This window comes from Electrona antarctica (genome assembly GCF_951216825.1).
Source record: "Electrona antarctica genome assembly, chromosome: 6".
Taxonomy (NCBI): domain Eukaryota; kingdom Metazoa; phylum Chordata; class Actinopteri; order Myctophiformes; family Myctophidae; genus Electrona; species Electrona antarctica.
In genome coordinates, this window is record NC_136811.1 from 23,903,674 (window position 1) to 23,923,045 (window position 19,372).

The window sequence follows — 19,372 nt, forward strand, 5'->3', positions numbered from 1 at the left end:
TGACCCAGACTGAATTGTAAATGAGGACTTTTATCTGACTGTCACTCTCCCATGCATACAAAGTTCTTGCAATTGAAACTTTTACAGCGAGTGGTAGCTCCAAAATGAACAATGATGTATTTGTGTTTCTCAACTAGATATTGGAGTGATCTTACCACTGATTTATACTTTGTTGCACGCCGGTGTTGCATGCAAGAAAACATAAATCAAGCCTTATGGATTATGGTGTAACCATTACTGCCTTAAGATGTTAAAATATATGCTGCAATCATTTTTGTTCCAACAGAACTAAGGGCCTCTGTCAAGTAATACGTAAGGGATTGCTTTGTAATTTCACAGTGATTGCTTCAAATCATAATCTAAAGGATTTTGCGATCACAACCACTATTAGAATAGCGTAGTAACTTGTCCTAGTTTCCCAGTGTTATGGTACGAACAGGAAGCCTCCCCCAACTCAATCATTATGCAATTACAAGCACATTAAAATGAAGTAGTGTGTAATTACACGTTAACATATGTGTTCTTCATTTAATTATCCTCCTTTCTCTATAGGAACAGGGTAATTAAACACCTTTTGAATGCCAATGTAAATTTCAATACTGTTGAGTATACCGTGAGATACTGTTCTATATGATATCAGTGGTTATTGTTCTGTACTGTGGCCATTCTGTGCAGAAGAATGATTGCTGTCTACACTTGTGTGTTGTGACTCTGCCCTAAGCAATAGGTTTGGATTCGTGCCCGGAGCCTCAGCCCCCCAGTAACGGGCAGAAAGTGGGTGACCGCTACACCGTGGGTGACATGGTCTCCTTCGTCTGTGACCAGGGCTTCTCATTGAAGGTAAGGGAAGTACTGTGTTGAGGCATAAGATCTAGCCTCGCTATTGTAAAAAATAAAAAAAAGCAGGTAATTGAATCATATCTCCTTTTGCCTGCCCTGGAGTGACAGCGTGAAGGGAATACCCCAAAGGATGAGCTAGTCAGTATAAGAATAGAATATGATTTGTATGTTACTGGAAGTGTGCGTGCGTACAGTGTGAGAGAGATAGAGAGAGACCGAAAGAGAGACTGTGAAACTGAATGTGTGTGTGTGTGTGCGTGTGTGCGTGTGTGCGTGTGTGTGTGTGTGTGTGTGTGTGTGTGTGTGTGTGTGTGTGTGTGTGTGTGCGTGTGCGCGTGCGCTCATTAATGAGTTGAGATTTTTCCAAGTCAACACACGCACACATAGAGCAAAAAATATGATATGGGGAAAACAATTGAAAATATACATTTTTTTGTATTTCTTTTTTTTCCGACTTTCGACTTCTCCTAATTTGAATTGACTTGTGTTAATGAAATTGATGCATTGATGCATCGATTTTTTAATGAATGCCCTAGCGTGCGTGCGTGCGTGCGTGCGTGCGTGCGTGCGTGCGTGCGTGCGTGCGTGCGTGCGTGCGTGCGTGTGTGTGTGTGTGTCTGCGTCTGTGTGTGCGTGCATGTGGTCATGTGGTGTTTGTGTGTAGGAAAACGACTTTAACTTCTCTCAATCCATTCCTCCCGGAGTAGATAGCTGTGACGCTGTTGAACTGTAGAACCTTCTAGGGCTGTGGGCGATGGATGGATGGATGGTGTTAACAGTCGCCTCTCTAATCCCAACATTGACTTTTTCACTGGCTAGAGCATTCACTCTACTACAGAGCCTCCATGGACAAACCACCAACTTCTGCACATCCTCAGGCACACAAACATTGAACACCAGTAATTCACCACCATAAAACAACAACAACAACGGCAGCTGTGTGTGTGTGTGTGTGTGTGTGTGTGTGTGTGTGTGTGCGTGTGCGTGTGCATGCGTGCGCGCGTGCGTGCGTGCAGTTTTTTTTAGAGATGTATCGTGTACAAGCTCGGTTGGATGAAAACAAAATAATGCTTTTTCTTTTTTTTTACACCCCTTTGGTGTATAAGCCATTTATTGTAAACCTGAACTGACAAGAATAAGAATATTAACACATCTCCAAGTTTAAACTTTGATCCTCTATAAAAGTACATATCTTCTATACAGTACATATCATATACAGTAGCAGGGGGAGCAGGGAGCCTGGAATGAGTTTTGTTGTTTTGCTTTCTTCTTACATTCTCCCAGGCTAATGTTCTCTGCAGACTCTGTCAGACCCTGAGTAATGTTCTTCCTCGACAGGAACCTCCTACCCCACCCCATCCGGGCTTAACACCATCAACTATTTTCACACACGAAACCTTCAGAAGGGATTTGGAAAAATCCCCAAAAATATGAGTGAACACTAATTTTCACAAATCCATTGGTTTGATCCATCGCTCTTGCGATGTGAATTTACATAGAAGCAATTTTTTCTCTCTCTCTCTCTCTCTCTCTCTCACTCTCAAATTCTTTAGCATTATGGCTTATAAGCTTAAAGATGAGCCCAGCGATTCTCGTTTGATCTCCGGAGTCTCCGGGTTTGAAATGTTTATTTTTATTTGTATTTATTTTGTAGTGTGTGTGCTTGTTTTCTTTTCGGGTATAAGATGTTGGAGCAGTGGAGTGCTGGTTGAGATTGTTGTTGCTGTTTGTCCCCCTACAGGGTAACACATACATTACCTGCATGCCCGGTCCAGTCCGGAGGTGGAACTACCCTGTACCACTGTGTTTAGGTAACGTGTTCAGCCTGCCGACACACATGCATGCACTCTCTCACTCTTTCCATGTCTTTCTCATTCTGTCTCTATCCTCTGCCTTTCTCCACTCATGTACTATGGGTACGCACGCACGCACGCACGCACGCACGCACGCACGCACGCACGCACGCACGCACGCACGCACGCACGCACGCACGCACGCACACACGCACACCATCTTATTATTCTATTCAGGAAAGCAGCAAAGCATGAAACTTACAGTATTATAAACGTATATGTGTTTGGGGAGTAGGGGGTCTTATGATTATTTTCTCGCCTTCAAGTTAAAAATCGATAAGTGTTTGTTCATTCTCTGTGTGTTGTTTGATTTCTGATACCACTGATTGGAGTCTCCAGCCTCCCACGACAGCTCTGATGTTGACACTGATAGATTTCAGACATTACTAAGGATGCACCCCACTTCCTCTAGGACCAGGTTCTTCACTGTTACCCTCAATTACACACACGCAAGCACGCACGCGCACGCACGCACGCACGCGCACGCACACGCACACACACTGATAGATGAGTGTACACAGGCATGTGCGTGCAAAAATACAAACGGATACGCACACATACAAGCATGGCCACACTTTCACAAAAGCACAGTACACACACAGAGACACACATGCACAAAGACACCAGTGAACGCGCATACACGCTGCGCTCATCATGTAAATGCTCTCTCCCTGCGGCTTTCACTGTTCATCTCCGACATAAATCCAGGCTTTGCCAGTGACAACCCAGCTCCTGGACATAGGATGTGTTTCACGTTCTCACTCGTTAGCCCAACTCCCCCCCCCCCCCCCCCCCCCCACACACACACACACACACACACACACACACACACACACACTCCCTCATGCTTTCCCTCTTCCCTGGCCGCATTCTCTTTGTTACACAAGGACTGACGTCAAAGCAGTTTTCTGCCCTCGCAACATGTACGTACTACAACCCCTTCATCCACACCCCCGTATCTCCTCTCTTCTCCTCTCTTCTCATATCGCACGCTGACAGGTCAAAAGCCCACCCCTCCCACCCATGAGCGCCAATTAAATCCCAAGACGGTGTTTCACTTATTCCAGGACGCAGGCTGGTGGTCCCTTAAGATGCGTTGGCAATACCCCATTCGCGTTTCCAACCACTTAGCACATAAATGGGCCTGTCAAGGGTGGAGAGAGAGGGATGATTCAGCCAGGAGTTTACATTCATGCCTCTGGTGGCAATAATTGCATTACACACGGGGGTTTACGTAAGAGAAAGGTTTGTATATATGACGGGAGAAAGGGACAAGTTTAACATTCACTACAGCGAGTCCAGGTATTGTGTGTGTGTGTGTGTGTGTGTGTGTGTGTGTGTGTGTGTGTGTGTGTGTGTGTGTGTGTGTGTGTGTGGAAGTGTGTGTGTGTGGAAGTGTGTGTGTGTGTGTGAGGAAGTGTGTGTGTGTGTGTGTGTGTGTGTGAGGAAGTGTGTGTGTGTGTGTGTGTGTGTGTGTGAGAGGAGGTGTGTGTGTGTGTGTGTGTGTGTGTGTGTGTGTGTGTGTGTGTGTGTGTGTGTGTGTGTGTGTGTGTGTGTGTGTGTGTGTGTGTGTGTGTGTGTGTGTGTGTGTGTGTGTGTGTGTGTGTGAGGAAGTGTGTGTGTGTGTGTGTGTGTGTGTGTGTGAGGTGTGGGGGGTTAAATGATAAGCATCACGTTCGTGCAAAATGGCAAGATGGCGTATTGCATATCGATGGCCTCATTTATTTAAATTGTAGCATTGCGAAAACAGCAATTTTTTCAAGTCTGTCGTCTATTCACAAACACCCACTTAGTTGGTATTCAACACACGCACGCACGCACGCACGCACTCACGCACGCACGCACGCCCGCACGCACACAATGCAAATATGTACACAGACAAATAAGCTCCAATATGCAGACACGTGTGCACTGTGCGCACTGCACACACATGCAGAAATGTGCACGACTGCATGTCTCAAAAAAGCAGACATACAAATAAGCTCAAGTGGAACACAGAATGGAGGAAAACAAACCCATCCAAATTCAGCCCACACACTTCAGCCACAGACACACACGTACACCCACGTACACATACGCGCCGTGCGCGCGCACACGCGCACACACACACACACACACACACACACACACACACACACACACACACACACACACACACACACACACACAAACACTACTCCTCATCTCTGACACACTCATCATAACCTCTCTTTCACCTCTGCAGTTATTTTTTCTCTTTCCTTTCCTCTCTCTTCGTGTGACATGTTCTCTCTCCTTGGCTGGTCTCTCACAGCTCAGTGTGGCGGCTCCATGACAGACTTCAGCGGCGTCATCCTCAGCCCCGGGTTCCCAGGGAACTACCAGAGCAGCCTGGACTGCAGCTGGAGGGTTCAACTCCCTGTTGGCTTTGGTCTGTCCTTCTCTTCTCTTCTCTTCTCTTCTCTTCTCTTCTCTTCTCTTCTCTTCTCTTCTCTTCTCTTCTCTTCTCTTCTCTTCTCTTCTCTTCTCTTCTCTTCTAGATGTCTGTTTGCTGCTGTTTTATTACTCTTTTCCCTGTTATGTAGTATATGTAGTAGTATGTCCTTCTTTCCTCTCCACCTCCCTTGTCTCCTTCTTCGTCCTCTTAACTCTTATTTATGTGTAACCCTGCTTGTTGAGAAAATTCATTTATATCATACAGTACATGTCAATAACAAAACTCCCATGTTACGGTGGAGTGCAAGCTATTATTTATACATTTTTCAAATTACAATCCCGTTTGAACAGTTTATTGGCATGAGAAAACATACATTCCCAAAGCAAGTGCCAAAATATAATAAAAACTGTTGAAAATAGGGGAAAGTATACAGTTGGAGGGGGTACAGCATTGTGTAAACAGAGCTATGTCACATATGATGCTATTTGTTTCAAAAAAGTGTTATACTATGCACGTATATATATATATATATATATATATATATATATATATATATATATATATATATATATATATATATATATATATATACGTGCATAGTATAAAACTTTTTTGAAACAAATAGCATCAATCTTTTGCATTCACTTTGGGACAAATAGCAGCACACACGCACATACAGTGTCTCACTCTCTTTTATGTCATGCTTACCAGGGATCCACCTGCAGTTTCTAAACTTCTCCACGGAGGCTGTGCACGATTACCTGGAAGTTCGCAGCGGGAACCTGGAGACAGGGACAGTGATTGATCGGTTCAGTGGTTCCTCAGTGCCTGACTCTCTCTTTAGCACCACCCATGAGACCACCCTCTTCTTCCACAGTGACTACTCTCAGAACAAACATGGCTTCCACACCGTCTACGAGGGTGAGGGCAAAGAATAGTCCTTGTGGAGTTAGAACTGGTTATCAGCATAGTGACTGATGGACAACGAAAGTTGTTAATGGGAAACCTACAGGGCCATCAGTCAAGTTAGATACAGGAAAGAGCAGCAGTTGCCATTGAAAGGCAGAGACATGTTTTCACTGTCATGTCCGATATCTTAGCTGCAATACAGGAACGTAAAAAACAACGTTTGTCTTGTGTCGTGGCAACTGCAGGCACAATATACATGTCTGCAGGTTACATGCAGGCACTTGTTCCCCCTCGGGAAGGAAGCTGTAACTGGGACACTTAAAGCGACATAATTCAAGGTAGATCTATAGAGGATGATAAGATAAGATGATAAGAGGTTTTTCCATCTGATTCCTTCCTAGTTCCCTGGTACAACTGAAAAGGTTAAAAGCGGATTGGGGGGGAAAGTTACATTAGCAGGGGCTAATGTTTCAAATATGAGGGCAAAAAGTTAATTATCCGTGACTCTCTGCAGTGGCATTTTGTCCTACTGTGTAAACTGCAGAATCATGGTGCAGACATGAATGCCATAATCAAAGAAAGGCATTATAATCTTTTTAATCTGTTTTACGATTAACGTTTAAGCATACAAGAGGTTTTTCGAACATTCATCTCAAACAAGCGAGATGGTGGCAAAGGTGAATCCTTGAAACACTTCGAGAAGCTGTTTAAAGAGGCCACTTACCAATTCTGAATTTAATGGATTTGGTTGAAATGTCCTCATAAAGCTTCCTTAAAGTCAGAATAAAATTGAAGTACATTTTCTGAGATCCAACCTAGTGGCAACCTTGTGCACCCAGAACTTAGTTAGACTTTTGTTTTCTGAACCATCTAACAAATTGTATTTTAATTATATTTTTCAAATGCTTTGTTCTATCACAATACAATATGATGTTTGATTGTAATATGTTATCCATTTATGTAGAATATCACTTGTATACAGTTGGAGGCCATCGATATTGTCCTTTTCTTTTTGCTGAGGTTTGCGTGATCTGCGCAAAAGGACAGTTAACCCATTTTGGGCGGGAACCCCTTTTGGTGTTTTAAACATTATGTTATAATTTAGCTATTGAAAAATAGCAGATCTACAAGCTCATAGCGCGCCACCGAGTGGCGCGCTACGAGCTTGTAGGTCTGCTATTTTTGAAAAATCGTGAAAATATTTATTTCAGAAAACTGGGGGATTTAGAAGGATTTTTAAAAATGTTGAGGTCAGGCCTAAATGGGTCAAATGATAAGGGACAATATCGGTGGCACCCAACTGTACCTTGTTCTGTTGATGGGGTTCCAGCATATGAACTACAGAGATGTCCAGACCCTCGGCCATTCCGGAATGGCATCGTGATTGGTCAAGATTCCAGTGTGGGAATGACTATCTCATTTGAGTGCTTGCCAGGCTACACCCTGCTGGGAGAGGCATCTCTGACATGTCTTCATGGAGTCAGCAGAAACTGGAACCACCCAGTACCTCGCTGTGACGGTAACAGACCTTTCACTAATGCCTTGCTTGTGAGCTTGTAGATTGACTTGTTTTGTGTGTGACACCGGCAAACATTTAAGTATAAGTTGTATAACTCAGACTTAACAGAGCACAAGAAAAGCATCTCGAATGTACAATTTTGGCAGAAAATTGCAACGGACAAGGTGAAAGTCAATGCCATGGACCTTTGTCAACAAGCAGAGTTAAGAAAGTGCTAAGAAATAAGCACAGTACTGTATGTGCCACAAAATAACCTCATATGGCTTTCAGTGTCCCCTCCCCCAACAACACTATTCAGTCAGGCACTGCTCATCAACAGCTATTCTCTGCTTTTTGGTCAATTGATTTTATTTCAATTGATTTTATTTCCATTCACAGTATGATCAAGCAGTTTCTTTCAGAACAAAAGCAAAGCCTGGGAAATAGAGAGAGCAGAACAGAGAATTTATACCTGCCTCAGTTTTGAAATGAAACACACAAGCCATGTCTGCCAACACAAGAGCCAGGGCTGCAGCATTGCCAGAAAACATACAGGTCATAGGATAGAGAACTGTGCTCCCTGTGAGTAGAAAACATACAGGTCATAGGATAGAGAACTGTGCTCCCTGTGAGTAGAACACATACAGGTCATAGGATAGAGAACTGTGCTCCCTGTGAGTAGAACACATACAGGTCATAGGATAGAGAACTGTGCTCCCTGTGAGTAGAACACATACAGGTCATAGGATAGAGAACTGTGCTCCCTGTGAGTAGAACACATACAGGTCATAGGATAGAGAACTGTGCTCCCTGTGCAGAGTAGAACACATACAGGTCATAGGATAGAGAACTGTGATCCCTGTACAATGTGTTGTGTGTGGGATGTGTAAACTAAAAGTTCAGAAGGTCTGTGTTGACTGTGTAAATGAATGATGAAGGCCTTTCCTTACATTCCGTGAAGGAAGACCTGCACTGCAGTGAGAAAAAAGGGGTTTATTTACTTTATTGTGTATGCACCTTTTTGAGTGGTGCAAACCACTCCAACAACCAGCTTTGTCTGTATGTTTGTGTACCTGTGTACGTGTCCGTGAACAACCAGCGTTGTCTGTATGTTTGTGTACCTGTGTACCAGGGCCGGTCCTGAGCAATCTGGCGCCCCAAGCAGGATTTTTCGCGGCGCCCCCCCCCCCCCCCCCCCCCCCCCCCCCCCCCACCCCCTCAAAAAAAAAAAAAAAAAAAAAAAAAAAAAACGTTTTTCTTTTCTTTTTTTTTTTTTACCGTGTCCCAAAAATTGAGGAGACACTGTGGAGGCACTGGGGGGACAGTGGGGACACTGTGGAGGCACTGGGGGTCCATTGGGGAGGCACTGTGAGGACACTGGGGAGGCTCTGTGGAGGCACTGGCGGGACACTGGCACTGGGGAGACACTGGGGAGGCACTGGGGAGGCACTGGGGGGGCACTGGGGGGACACGGTGCAGACAGAGTTGGGACAGAGTAAAAAAAAAAAAAAAAAAAAGTTAAAAAAAAAAATGTTTTTTTTTTTTCTTTTTTTTTTGGCGCCCCTCCCCCATGGCGCTCGAAGCCGTTGCTTCGTCGGCCTGTAGGAAGAACCGGGCCTGCTGTGTACGTGTCCGTGCACAGGTGAGCATGGTTACCATGGTCACTGACATTACGTCAGACCACTATATAAGACCTTGCACCACTCAGTTCACACGGATGTGATTTTTAAACAATGTGAATGGAATAGCACTCACATGCCCTGTTGATTTATGTCACAAAAGCCCAAGAGGACCTATACAGACATGGGCTTTTTCACAAAACACAATTCACAGTTAAAATGTGCCTCTGCATTAATTCTCGTTTTTGAAACTATGCATACAATCATATGGATTTGTAGGTCTTACGGTAGTCCAAGCCCCCTCCCAATCCACTCCATAAACTCCAGATTAATTGTTTTATTGATGGCATTGTATGGCAACTGTAAAAATTGTACAGCCCATTATAGTGATATATGAAGCATTCTAGAGTCTGTATTGCAGTGCCGATTATACCACTGCATGTTGTAAATTTTGAGGGAATTCACTTCAGATGTGAACTTCAAGTTTTTTAATTCATCACATACAGTTGGAGGCCATCGATATTGTCCTTTTCTTTTTGCTGAGGTTTGCGTGATCTGCGCAAAACCCCTTTTGGTGTTTTAAACATTGTTATAATTTAGCTATTGAAAAATAGCAGATCTACAAGCTCATAGCGCGCCACCGAGTGGCGCGCTACGAGCTTGTAGGTCTGCTATTTTTGAAAAATCGTGAAAATATTTATTTCAGAAAACTGGAGGATTTAGAAGGATTTTTTTTAAATTTTGAGTTCAGGCCTAAATGGGTCAAATGATAAGGGACAATATCGGTGGCACCCAACTGTAGTAATGCAATGCAATGGATCTTCTACTCCTCTGAGAACATTTTGGAAAGCCATGACATAACAGTTATTTAAGTCCAGGAGCAAACTTTATATTGGCTCAGAAAGTGGTAAATATTTTTGTTTTGCTCCCTAGATTCCTTCTCCCTCACGGCCCAGTTTTTATTTGAACCTGAGAGCTGTGCTTCGGCTTTAACTCGCAGTTCAAACTGAGTTTTTAACACTTTTCCATTGAAGGGTTATGACGGAAGTTTTAGTACAGTAGTTTTAGTACAGAATCAAAGCCACAATGTCACCAGGTTCATGATGTCCAGGAATAACCCACTGGGGTTGTCTGTTACAGTAATATATAGTGATAATCCATAGCATGTTGTTATGGTTGTTTTACCTACAGTTAGTGGTGGTACACCCATGAGACCAAATGTTATGACTTGTGGTAAATCAAATGCACACTCTGGCATTTTTATACAACTTCTCTGACAGCCTTTCTGCCCTCCTTTCTAGCTCTCTGTGGTGGGAATATTACATCCATGAATGGCACCATTTACTCTCCTGGACACCCAGCCGAGTATCCAAACTTCCAGGATTGCATGTGGACTGTCCAGGTGCCTCCAGGCTATGGGATCTACATCAATTTTTCTGTTATCAACACAGAGCCCATCTATGACTACATCAATGTGTGGTGAGTGTTCGCACCATTACCGGTTTACTCATAGGCCAATTATTTGGGCAATCGGGGACACTACTCACTGTAAGCATGAAAGAGAAAATTAAATTAGGAAAATGTTTGTGTGTGTGATCTTGACTTGGACAGGTCAAATAGTTTGAATCAACTATTTTAATCATTTTTTTCTAACATCTGTGATGTTAGCTTCTTCAGACAGTCCACTGGCTATGGATGGGAGGCTTTTCTACAACAGTTGGTTCCGATCAAATAATCTCAGGAGAGGAGCATGTTATTTGCCTATCTATCTATCTATCTATCTATCTATCTATCTATCTATCTATCTATCTATCTATCTATCTATCTATCTATCTATCTATCTATCTATCTATCTATCTATCATCCTGTATGTAGGGTAGGCTACTGTACCTACCTACCTACCTACCTACCTACCTACCTACCTACCTACCTACCTACCTACCTACCTACCTTTCAGCGGTTACATGCAAGTTTACATGATTGCTGTCATTACTACAATCCACCGAAACAGCCAAAAGTGCTACTGTAACTTTAGTCTGACATTGTCTGCCCTCAACCACCAATACAATACTTTGGCAGCAGCAATGGAGGAAAAGATATGTGCCCAAAAAATAAAACTTGACCAGAAGAACTGTTCCGTTCAGCCAAGATGTGAGTTGTGTTGCAAACTAAACTGTGTGTTTAGCAGGGCTGCCAAGTTTCAGAAAATGCCAAGAGTGAGACCTTAGTGCAGGGGTGCCCACACTTTTTGACTTGAGAGCTACTTTCAAAATGACCAGCTCGGCAAGATCTACCCACCAAATCAATTATTATACCATCGCTGAAAATAGTTTAAATAATATTTAAACTATTACATATTATGTACCTGAGGGGGCTTCGGAATAGCAGAGTTGGTGTTACATTCTGTACAGTATAAGACAAATGCACTTGGAATGGGAAATAGAGGGGGAGAAATGTTTTTTTTTTCTTCAATATAAATTTAAATTAAATACTCTTTATGGGCAGCATGTCATGTGATCTACCTGCACAGCCTTTGTGATCTACTGGTAGATCGCAATCTACCTTTTGGGCACCCCTGCCATAGTGTCTTAAGGCCAATATTTTTTTTGGCCTTTTTTAATGTCAATTTGGCCTTTTTTAACATTGATTTAGACTCTAAATCAATGTTAAAAAGGCCAATTTTAGAGGAATACAGACATCCCACCCTAGAGTGGTGCAACTCCGTGTGGGGGTCCCCGGGGGGGGGGGGTTTCAGACCCACATGATAGAGCCCAGGGTGCCGGGCCTGTTCCTGCGAGCCGCCCGCGTCCGAAACGGTAGAGAAATGACAGAGTTACCATGTGGGAAGCCCCGGGGGTCCCCGGAACATCCAGACCCCCAGGAACACGCCCGAGGGGCCGGGCCGGTTCCGGTGTGCCCGTGTGCCGCCCCGCGTCTGAAACGGTTGAGAAATGACAGAGCTACCGTGTCGGGGTCCCTCTTCTGTACTGTACTGTACTGTACTGTACTGTACTGTACTGTACTGTACTGTACTGTACTGTACTGTACTGTACTGTACTGTACTGTACTGTACTGTACTGGCACACCCAAAATCATCATATATACAGTTAATATGTGCATGTGTGTTTGTGTTTGGTTGCGCACAGGTGGTGAAAAACAAGCCACACACATAGTGCTCAGACCCAGCCAGCCAGCCAGCAAGCCACACACATAGTGCTCAGGCCCAGCCAGCCACACACATAGCTCCGTAAGGGAGTGGTTGCACCACTCAAAAAATCTTCAAAAAACTGAAGAGGCTACTGGAGATTGGAGAACCTGATTTGGACATGATCTGATGCAGGACAATGTCACTATGACAGAAAGAGCAGATGGGTCTGGCCACATTCATTCACCCCATAATCGTAGTGCAAATTGGGGAATACAGTATGTTGTGAAATAAAAAGTCAGAAAACTGGAATTTGGGAAAATGCCTTATTTTTACATTTTCTTAGTTCAAACCATTCCATGATTTCCCCATGCCCACACATCTGTGGGCTCTCTCTCTCTCTCTCTCTCTCTCTCCCCCTCTCTGAACAGAACTAACGACAAGTTGCGATGCGGCCCCTCCCCCTTCACACACACACACACACACACACACGACTTTGTCCCTATAATGTGCGTAGGCTACTGGCACCGTTCCTCATATCACGCAAGAGACGCCACACACCAGTATAGAAGAGAGATAGTCACTTACTCACTTAATGTTGTAACTTAACAGCTATATTGTCTTCCATGAAAAATATTTCGAAGCGATGTTAAACTCTGCATGGCTCATTTCCATGCGTCACAGTCAGGGACCCTGCTGACGATTTGGTGGTCCACTGGTTACCCTTCTACTGTATATAACAGCGCTGCATGATCTCCTGCAAATCGGCTATTTTGCCATTTGTGAGGAAACACACATGGGCGCGTGTTATTAGTGCCGATTCATACTCTTATTTTACCGCTGTTTCGGCGCTGTAGTGCCGAAATGACGTACCTCAAATGATGTCACATTGTATAGGCTCTAAAGTGCCGAACCGACTTTTATTCGGCTCTAAAATAGGAGTATGAATCGCGCCTTACGCGGCGGAGCCGCAGATAAAATTGTTATTATGCGAGCCGGCTTGGCTTTTTTGGCACATTTTATGCCCCCCTTGGCGTGCGTATTGTGCGTGCGGGAGAAATGAGAGGTGTGGCGTGGTGCATGGTAAAAGGTCAAATTGCGTGACTCTCACTCTCAAAGCGTGAGACTTGGCAGCCCTGTGTTTAGTGTGCCTAGAGGTGTAAGCAGCCATGAAGGATATCAATTTCAATTTAACTCGAGATTATACCACACCACCCACCTAGTAAGATACGACTAGTACAAAAATGAACCCAGAGCCCTTTGCACCATTACCACAACAACACAGGGATCGGTCTTAAGGCATCTTATGCTTTTTCACTTTCGCTTGTTAAAGCTAAGAAATGCTGGTTGGAGGGTGAAACAGTGAAGCGATGCGCAGTCAGGATGGCTAAAACTTTTGAAGATGATAACATGGCCAAGGACTATGAATCTGTCTGTCTTTTCCGTTGAACAGTGATGCATAGAATTTTTGACATTCAGAATCATGTTGAGGGAAACCTAAAACAAGTCATGAATGACTGCAAGTACTTCTCTTTAGCGCCGGATGAGTGTACAGATTTGATGGATGTTATCCAGCTTCTCATTTACACGAGAGCCTTGACAGTTAATTTCAAGTATACACGAGGTATTGAAATTGGCCTCTTTGCATGGCAGTACCAAGGGGCGTGGATGTTTTCAACACAATTAATGATGTTGTACATTGTTGTTGGGACAAAATGATATGCGGTACAAGCACATACTGCACAAAAACAGTTTCCCTGTGACATGGCCTTCCTCACAGATATCACCACAACCTCAATACTGTATGCATTTGCGAGGAAGAGCACAAACTGTATCGCTATGCACACATTATTGCATTTAAGCATAAACTTGGCCTTCTCAAAGATGGCTTTTCATCCTACCACCCTATTTTGACTAACCGATCCCACCTTCAAAGAGATACGCAAATATGCCCCCCAATGTGAGTTAATATTCTGCAGCAGCAATTCAAAGATCGCTTTCAAGATGTCCACCTCATGTAGCTACTGATAGCGCTGTTTGCTGTGGACTGCACCTCTGAGGTCTGTATGCTGTGTGCAGTTATGTACAGCAAATTGGCTGGTGGCTGGTTTTTGATCTGCTGTATCCAACATGGTGGCCAAGAAATGTACGATCTCATTTTACAGCTAAACGGTTGACGAAAATATGTTTCTGAAAACATTTGAGGCAAGAAGGCAATGCAGTAACAAAACCTTGATTCCTATTTGTGGAGCATAGCCTGTTTAGTGTCAAACGCATCAAATACACCAGACCCGCAAAGCTCTGGCCAGTGGTTGGTGCTATGCCTTTTGGCTGGTGACTAGTTTTTGATCTGCCGTATCAAACCTCTTTATACAGTATATGTCATCAGAAGCGTAATATTGTAACCGCGAGTTAGCGATGATGTTTTAGTAATGAGCCCCCTGTTCTGAATCCTGAATCTGAGCCTAAATTCCGAGAAAAAAGGGGTTTTAAGATCACGGTTACAATGGCGGTGGATGTGGGGAATCATTTCATTGAAAGACCACAGCAGAGCCGAGCTTTACCAAACGACAGGGACGCTGCTAGACGGTGGATATCAGCGAGACCATTCTGAATCAATAAATACCTAAAAAGACATCAACGAGTGCCATTGGATGAATGGCACTAAATGAAAAAAAAGTGCATTAAATTAGTTAAATTGTTCATCTGACTTGGTAAGCAAGGTTGAAACTGCTGACATGATTAAATGAGATGGTCTTTGAGATAGCTGTATATTCGTTGTTTTCAGAATATGAGGCAAGGCAAGTTCTTTTTCGAAAGTAAATGTCATACACAAAAGCAATTCAGATTGTTTTGCATACAGTAAGGCATGAAAAAGCATTTTAAGAAAAATAAAGAATAAAAAGAATAAAATAATGAAAGAATATGGTCCTATTAATAATGATCCAGTTGAACACTAAATGAAAAATGTATATTGCGCCTTTATCTAAAGCCCTTACAATGTGCATTACACTATCCAATTCACACACACATTCACACACTGATATTTGTTCTGTTTTCCCTTCTTTCTACAACACAATAATTGGTCAGTATCAACAATTCACACCTTAAATTCACCATTTTGCAGAAACAATATTGTCAGTATTTAGCTAGGCTGAAAACAAATACACTGTGGAGAACCTAACAGTAATAGTATTTAAAAGTATTCAGATCATTTGGAAGGTTGTTCCAACTGTGTGTGGAATATAATAACTAAACCGTATACCATATTTATGTATGATTCATAATTTAAAAGCAAAGTCAGAATGTTTTGGCTCTGTACCACTGAGTGATTTAAAGATGAGCAGCGATATTCAGTCTCACTGGAAGTCAGTGTAGAGATGTGAAAACTGGTGATGTGTTCAACTTTCTACTTTGTTGTTAGAACTTCTAGTGGCTGCATTCTGAATGAGATAAGGCTTTGCCTCCTACTTTACAGATACTGTATGTGGTGGAGGATACTCATATTGTTCACCTCAACCAGGGAGCAACGTTATTGCCAGTTTGTCAGCGAGACCATTCTGAATCAATAAATACCTAAAAATACATCAACGAGTGCCATTGGGAAAAAAAGACGTCAAAGACGTCATCTGCATTAAATGAGTTAAATTGTTCATCTGACTTGGTAAGCAAGGTTGAAACTGCTGACATAATTATTTATTGCGGGGCACGGTGGCACAGTTGGTAGTGCTGTCACCTCACAGCTAGAAGGTCCTGGGTTCAATTCCCACTCGGGACGCTGTGGGTGCTGGTGGCGTGTTTCCTCCTCCTTGTCATCAGTGCCCATACCCGAGGCGGGGTTGGCGAAAGGGCCTTTCTGTGTGGAGTTTGCATGTTCTCCCCGTGTCCCCTAGGGTACGTACCCTCACAAAAAACATGCAGTAATCCTGGTCTCTAAACTGCCTCCCCCTGGCCAGCCGGGGCGCCTGATAAGCGGAACTGGTTGGAATAACGTGTTCCTTCCACTCGCTACGTCCAACCAGGGAAACTCCCCCCTGTCAGGTGTAAAGGAGCAACTTGGACACTCAGGCATGAAGGAAGCATGAGTTCAAGTCCGTTGCTCTCCCCATGTCCCCCATATATGGGGACTAGGTTGGCGGAGGGTGTGTAGAGCCCAGGATCACATTAGATAATTGACACAGGGGTGAAAAATGGGTTACAAAATCGTGGGATAAAAAAAAAAAAAAAGATTATGTATTGCAAGGTTTGAATTGTGCTTCTAAATGAGATGGTCTTTGAGATAGCTGTATATTTGTTGTTTTCAGAATATGAGGCAAGGCAAGTTCTTTTTCGAAAGTAAATGTCATACACAAAAGCAATTCAGATTGTTTTGCATACAGTAAGGCATGAAAAAGCATTTTAAGAAAAATAAAGAATAAAAAGAATAAAATAATGAAAGAATATGGTCCTATTAATAATGATCCAGTTGAACACTAAATGAAAAATGTATATTGCGCCTTTATCTAAAGCCCTTACAATGTGCATTACACTATCCAATTCACACACACATTCACACACTGATATTTGTTCTGGTTTCCCTTCGTTCTACAACACAATAATTGGTCAGTATCAACAATTCACACCTTAAATTCACCATTTTGCAGAAACAATATTGTTGATTAACTCATTAGTCAGTATTTATCTATAGGCTGAAAACAAATACACTGTGGAGTAATAGTAATAGTATTTAGTAATAGTATTTAAAAGTATTCAGATCATTTGGAAGGTTGTTCCAACTGTGTGTGGAATATAATAACTAAACCGTATACCATATTTAATTTGAACTCTAGGAAGAGTTAGTAGACCGTTCCTGGACAACTTCTGTATGATTCATAATTTAAAAGCAAAGTCAGAATGTTTTGGCTCTGTACCACTGAGTGATTTAAAGATGAGCAGCGATATTCAATTCTATGTCTCACTGGAAGTCAGTGTAGAGATGTGAAAACTGGTGATGTGTTCAACTTTCTACTTTGTTGTTAGAACTTCTAGTGGCTGCATTCTGAATGAGATAAGGCTTTGCCTCCTACTGTACAGTTACTGTATGTGGAGGAGGATACTCATATTGTTCACCTCAACCAGGGAGCAACGTTATTGCCAGTTTGTCACATGACACAATTATAGGTGTAAATGATTGGGTGAAATATGTTTTGTGCAGGTTCTCAACATTGCTGTTACAGGAAGAGTTAGAATATGGAAAGAGGGAATAGTGAGGAAAATAAAACATAACACAGAACAGGTGAAGGCACAGACAAATCAAATATACAAAGTCCAATATATACATAAGTGCATGATAAAACAAAATTGCAATAGAGGTGGCAGAAATGCTTGTCATGCAGGTGGAAAACATCCAGAATACAATATATCGCACGCACGCACGCACGCACGCACGCACGCACGCACGCACGCACGCACGCACGCACGCACGCACGCACGCACACACACACACACACACACACACACACAGTTGCTTATGGCAGTCTATTATGGATGATGACTTCATATCTCCCAGTTTGTTTGCCTATGGTACACCTTCCCAGAGCGTGCAGTCTCCTATTAATTTAACAAAGGCTTGCGTGGTGCCTTTTGAGTCTTCACTGGCATCCAGGGTTGGTGCGTATGCACTCACTGATAAGAGATGCATGTTGACCTCTGGTAAGGAGAACGTGCCATGTCATCAGCCTTGTATTGATGCCTGAGGAGTTTCCTAATCTCAGTGACTTGGTTCCATAATCGATATATGAAAAACATGGCATTGTGTATAAAATCACAGCTTCAACAACATGGTGACAGTGCTCAGCACTTGTTCAGCAGGTGCACACCCAGTACTGTGTACATGCCTAACGTTGATGTTGACTGCAGGAGCACAAAAACCATGCATGTGCCACAACCTTTTTTAATTACATTTTATAACATCCATGGATACAAGTAGCAGTTAAACCATTAACTCACAAAATTAGGTATAAAAGTCATGTTCCATATCCCATATGCGATGACAACAGATCAAAAGTGGAAGAGACACTACTGTTTGTTTTAGTAAAGTAAGTCATATACAGAAATGTATTGACCATACCAGTAGTCTGACATTATGTGTAATGGTCATTTTGTATTTTGTACAAAACGGGCCACTGGAATATGGAGAATCTGACAGATTTGTCTCGATCACATGACTATAGAGATAATGTGTACCAATTTGCGTGGTGTCTGGACAAAATATGTAGGCTACTGTAGGAGTAATATAAAAAAATGTTGCTAAAAATGTGCAAAAATCTGCCTCCTGGTGGCACTATAACAGACCGGTGTGAAGAATTTGCGGCAGAGGTTCTTCCCTGATTTCCATATTTTCGGATTGGGGGTCTGCGGCCAAATACATATCAATTAGGGGGTCCTTGACATTAAAGTTCGAGAACCCCTGCTCTAACCCTCTCTTCCTCTGTCTTTAGGGATGGACCTGACCAGGGCTCGCCACAGGTCGCCCAGTTCTATGGCAGCTCGGTCCAGGAGGGCGTGTCCACCACTGCCAATCAAATCCTTATCAAGTTCCACAGCGATTTCAGCACGAGTGGCTTCTTTGTGCTGCATTACCATGGTAACCTCACTTTGGCTAGCGGCTCATCGTTAGCGAGAGGATGATCTAATGCTCCTTATTAGTTTGAAGTCCGAGTCCTCTGATCACAGGAAGCAGGGTGTACTAATGAAGACCAGAGACCCAGAGGAGGGAGAGGAGGCGTAGAGCAGCTTGCCATTGTTTTATTCCATATGGGAGTGTCTTTATTATCAGCTTTTTATTGGAGTTTCTTAACCTTTCTTCCGTATTTCGCTCCAAGGTATCGCTTCTGGTTTGGTCTAATGGAGCATGTACCTACACTGTGTGCTCATGTAAAACATACAAAGAAAGTTATAGTTAATACATGAATAATAAAATACTCCTTAGCTGTGGCAAAACAAAGCAATGGCTTTTTGATGTTCAGGAACTGTGATAGGTCACAGTTTTCCGCTTAAATAGGGGACAATGTGATTAGATACACACACAAAACCACATTCACAAAATTAAGT

At 42.9% G+C, this 19,372-nt stretch overlaps 1 protein-coding gene across 1 annotated transcript in view; it reads left to right on the forward strand.

Moving 5' to 3' along the window:
- LOC306924819 (CUB and sushi domain-containing protein 3-like) overlaps nucleotides 1-19,372 on the forward strand; it is a gene marked incomplete at both ends in the record, with an annotated part of 337,974 nt that overhangs the window by 209,872 nt on the left and 108,730 nt on the right. Inside the window, 7 exons of the mRNA XM_079503471.1 lie at nucleotides 722-840; nucleotides 2,582-2,651; nucleotides 4,987-5,103; nucleotides 5,821-6,030; nucleotides 7,349-7,537; nucleotides 10,437-10,614; nucleotides 18,760-18,905. Of these exons, the coding sequence (XP_079359597.1) occupies nucleotides 722-840; nucleotides 2,582-2,651; nucleotides 4,987-5,103; nucleotides 5,821-6,030; nucleotides 7,349-7,537; nucleotides 10,437-10,614; nucleotides 18,760-18,905 (1,029 nt within the window). The remainder of the gene's footprint in view (nucleotides 1-721; nucleotides 841-2,581; nucleotides 2,652-4,986; nucleotides 5,104-5,820; nucleotides 6,031-7,348; nucleotides 7,538-10,436; nucleotides 10,615-18,759; nucleotides 18,906-19,372) is intronic.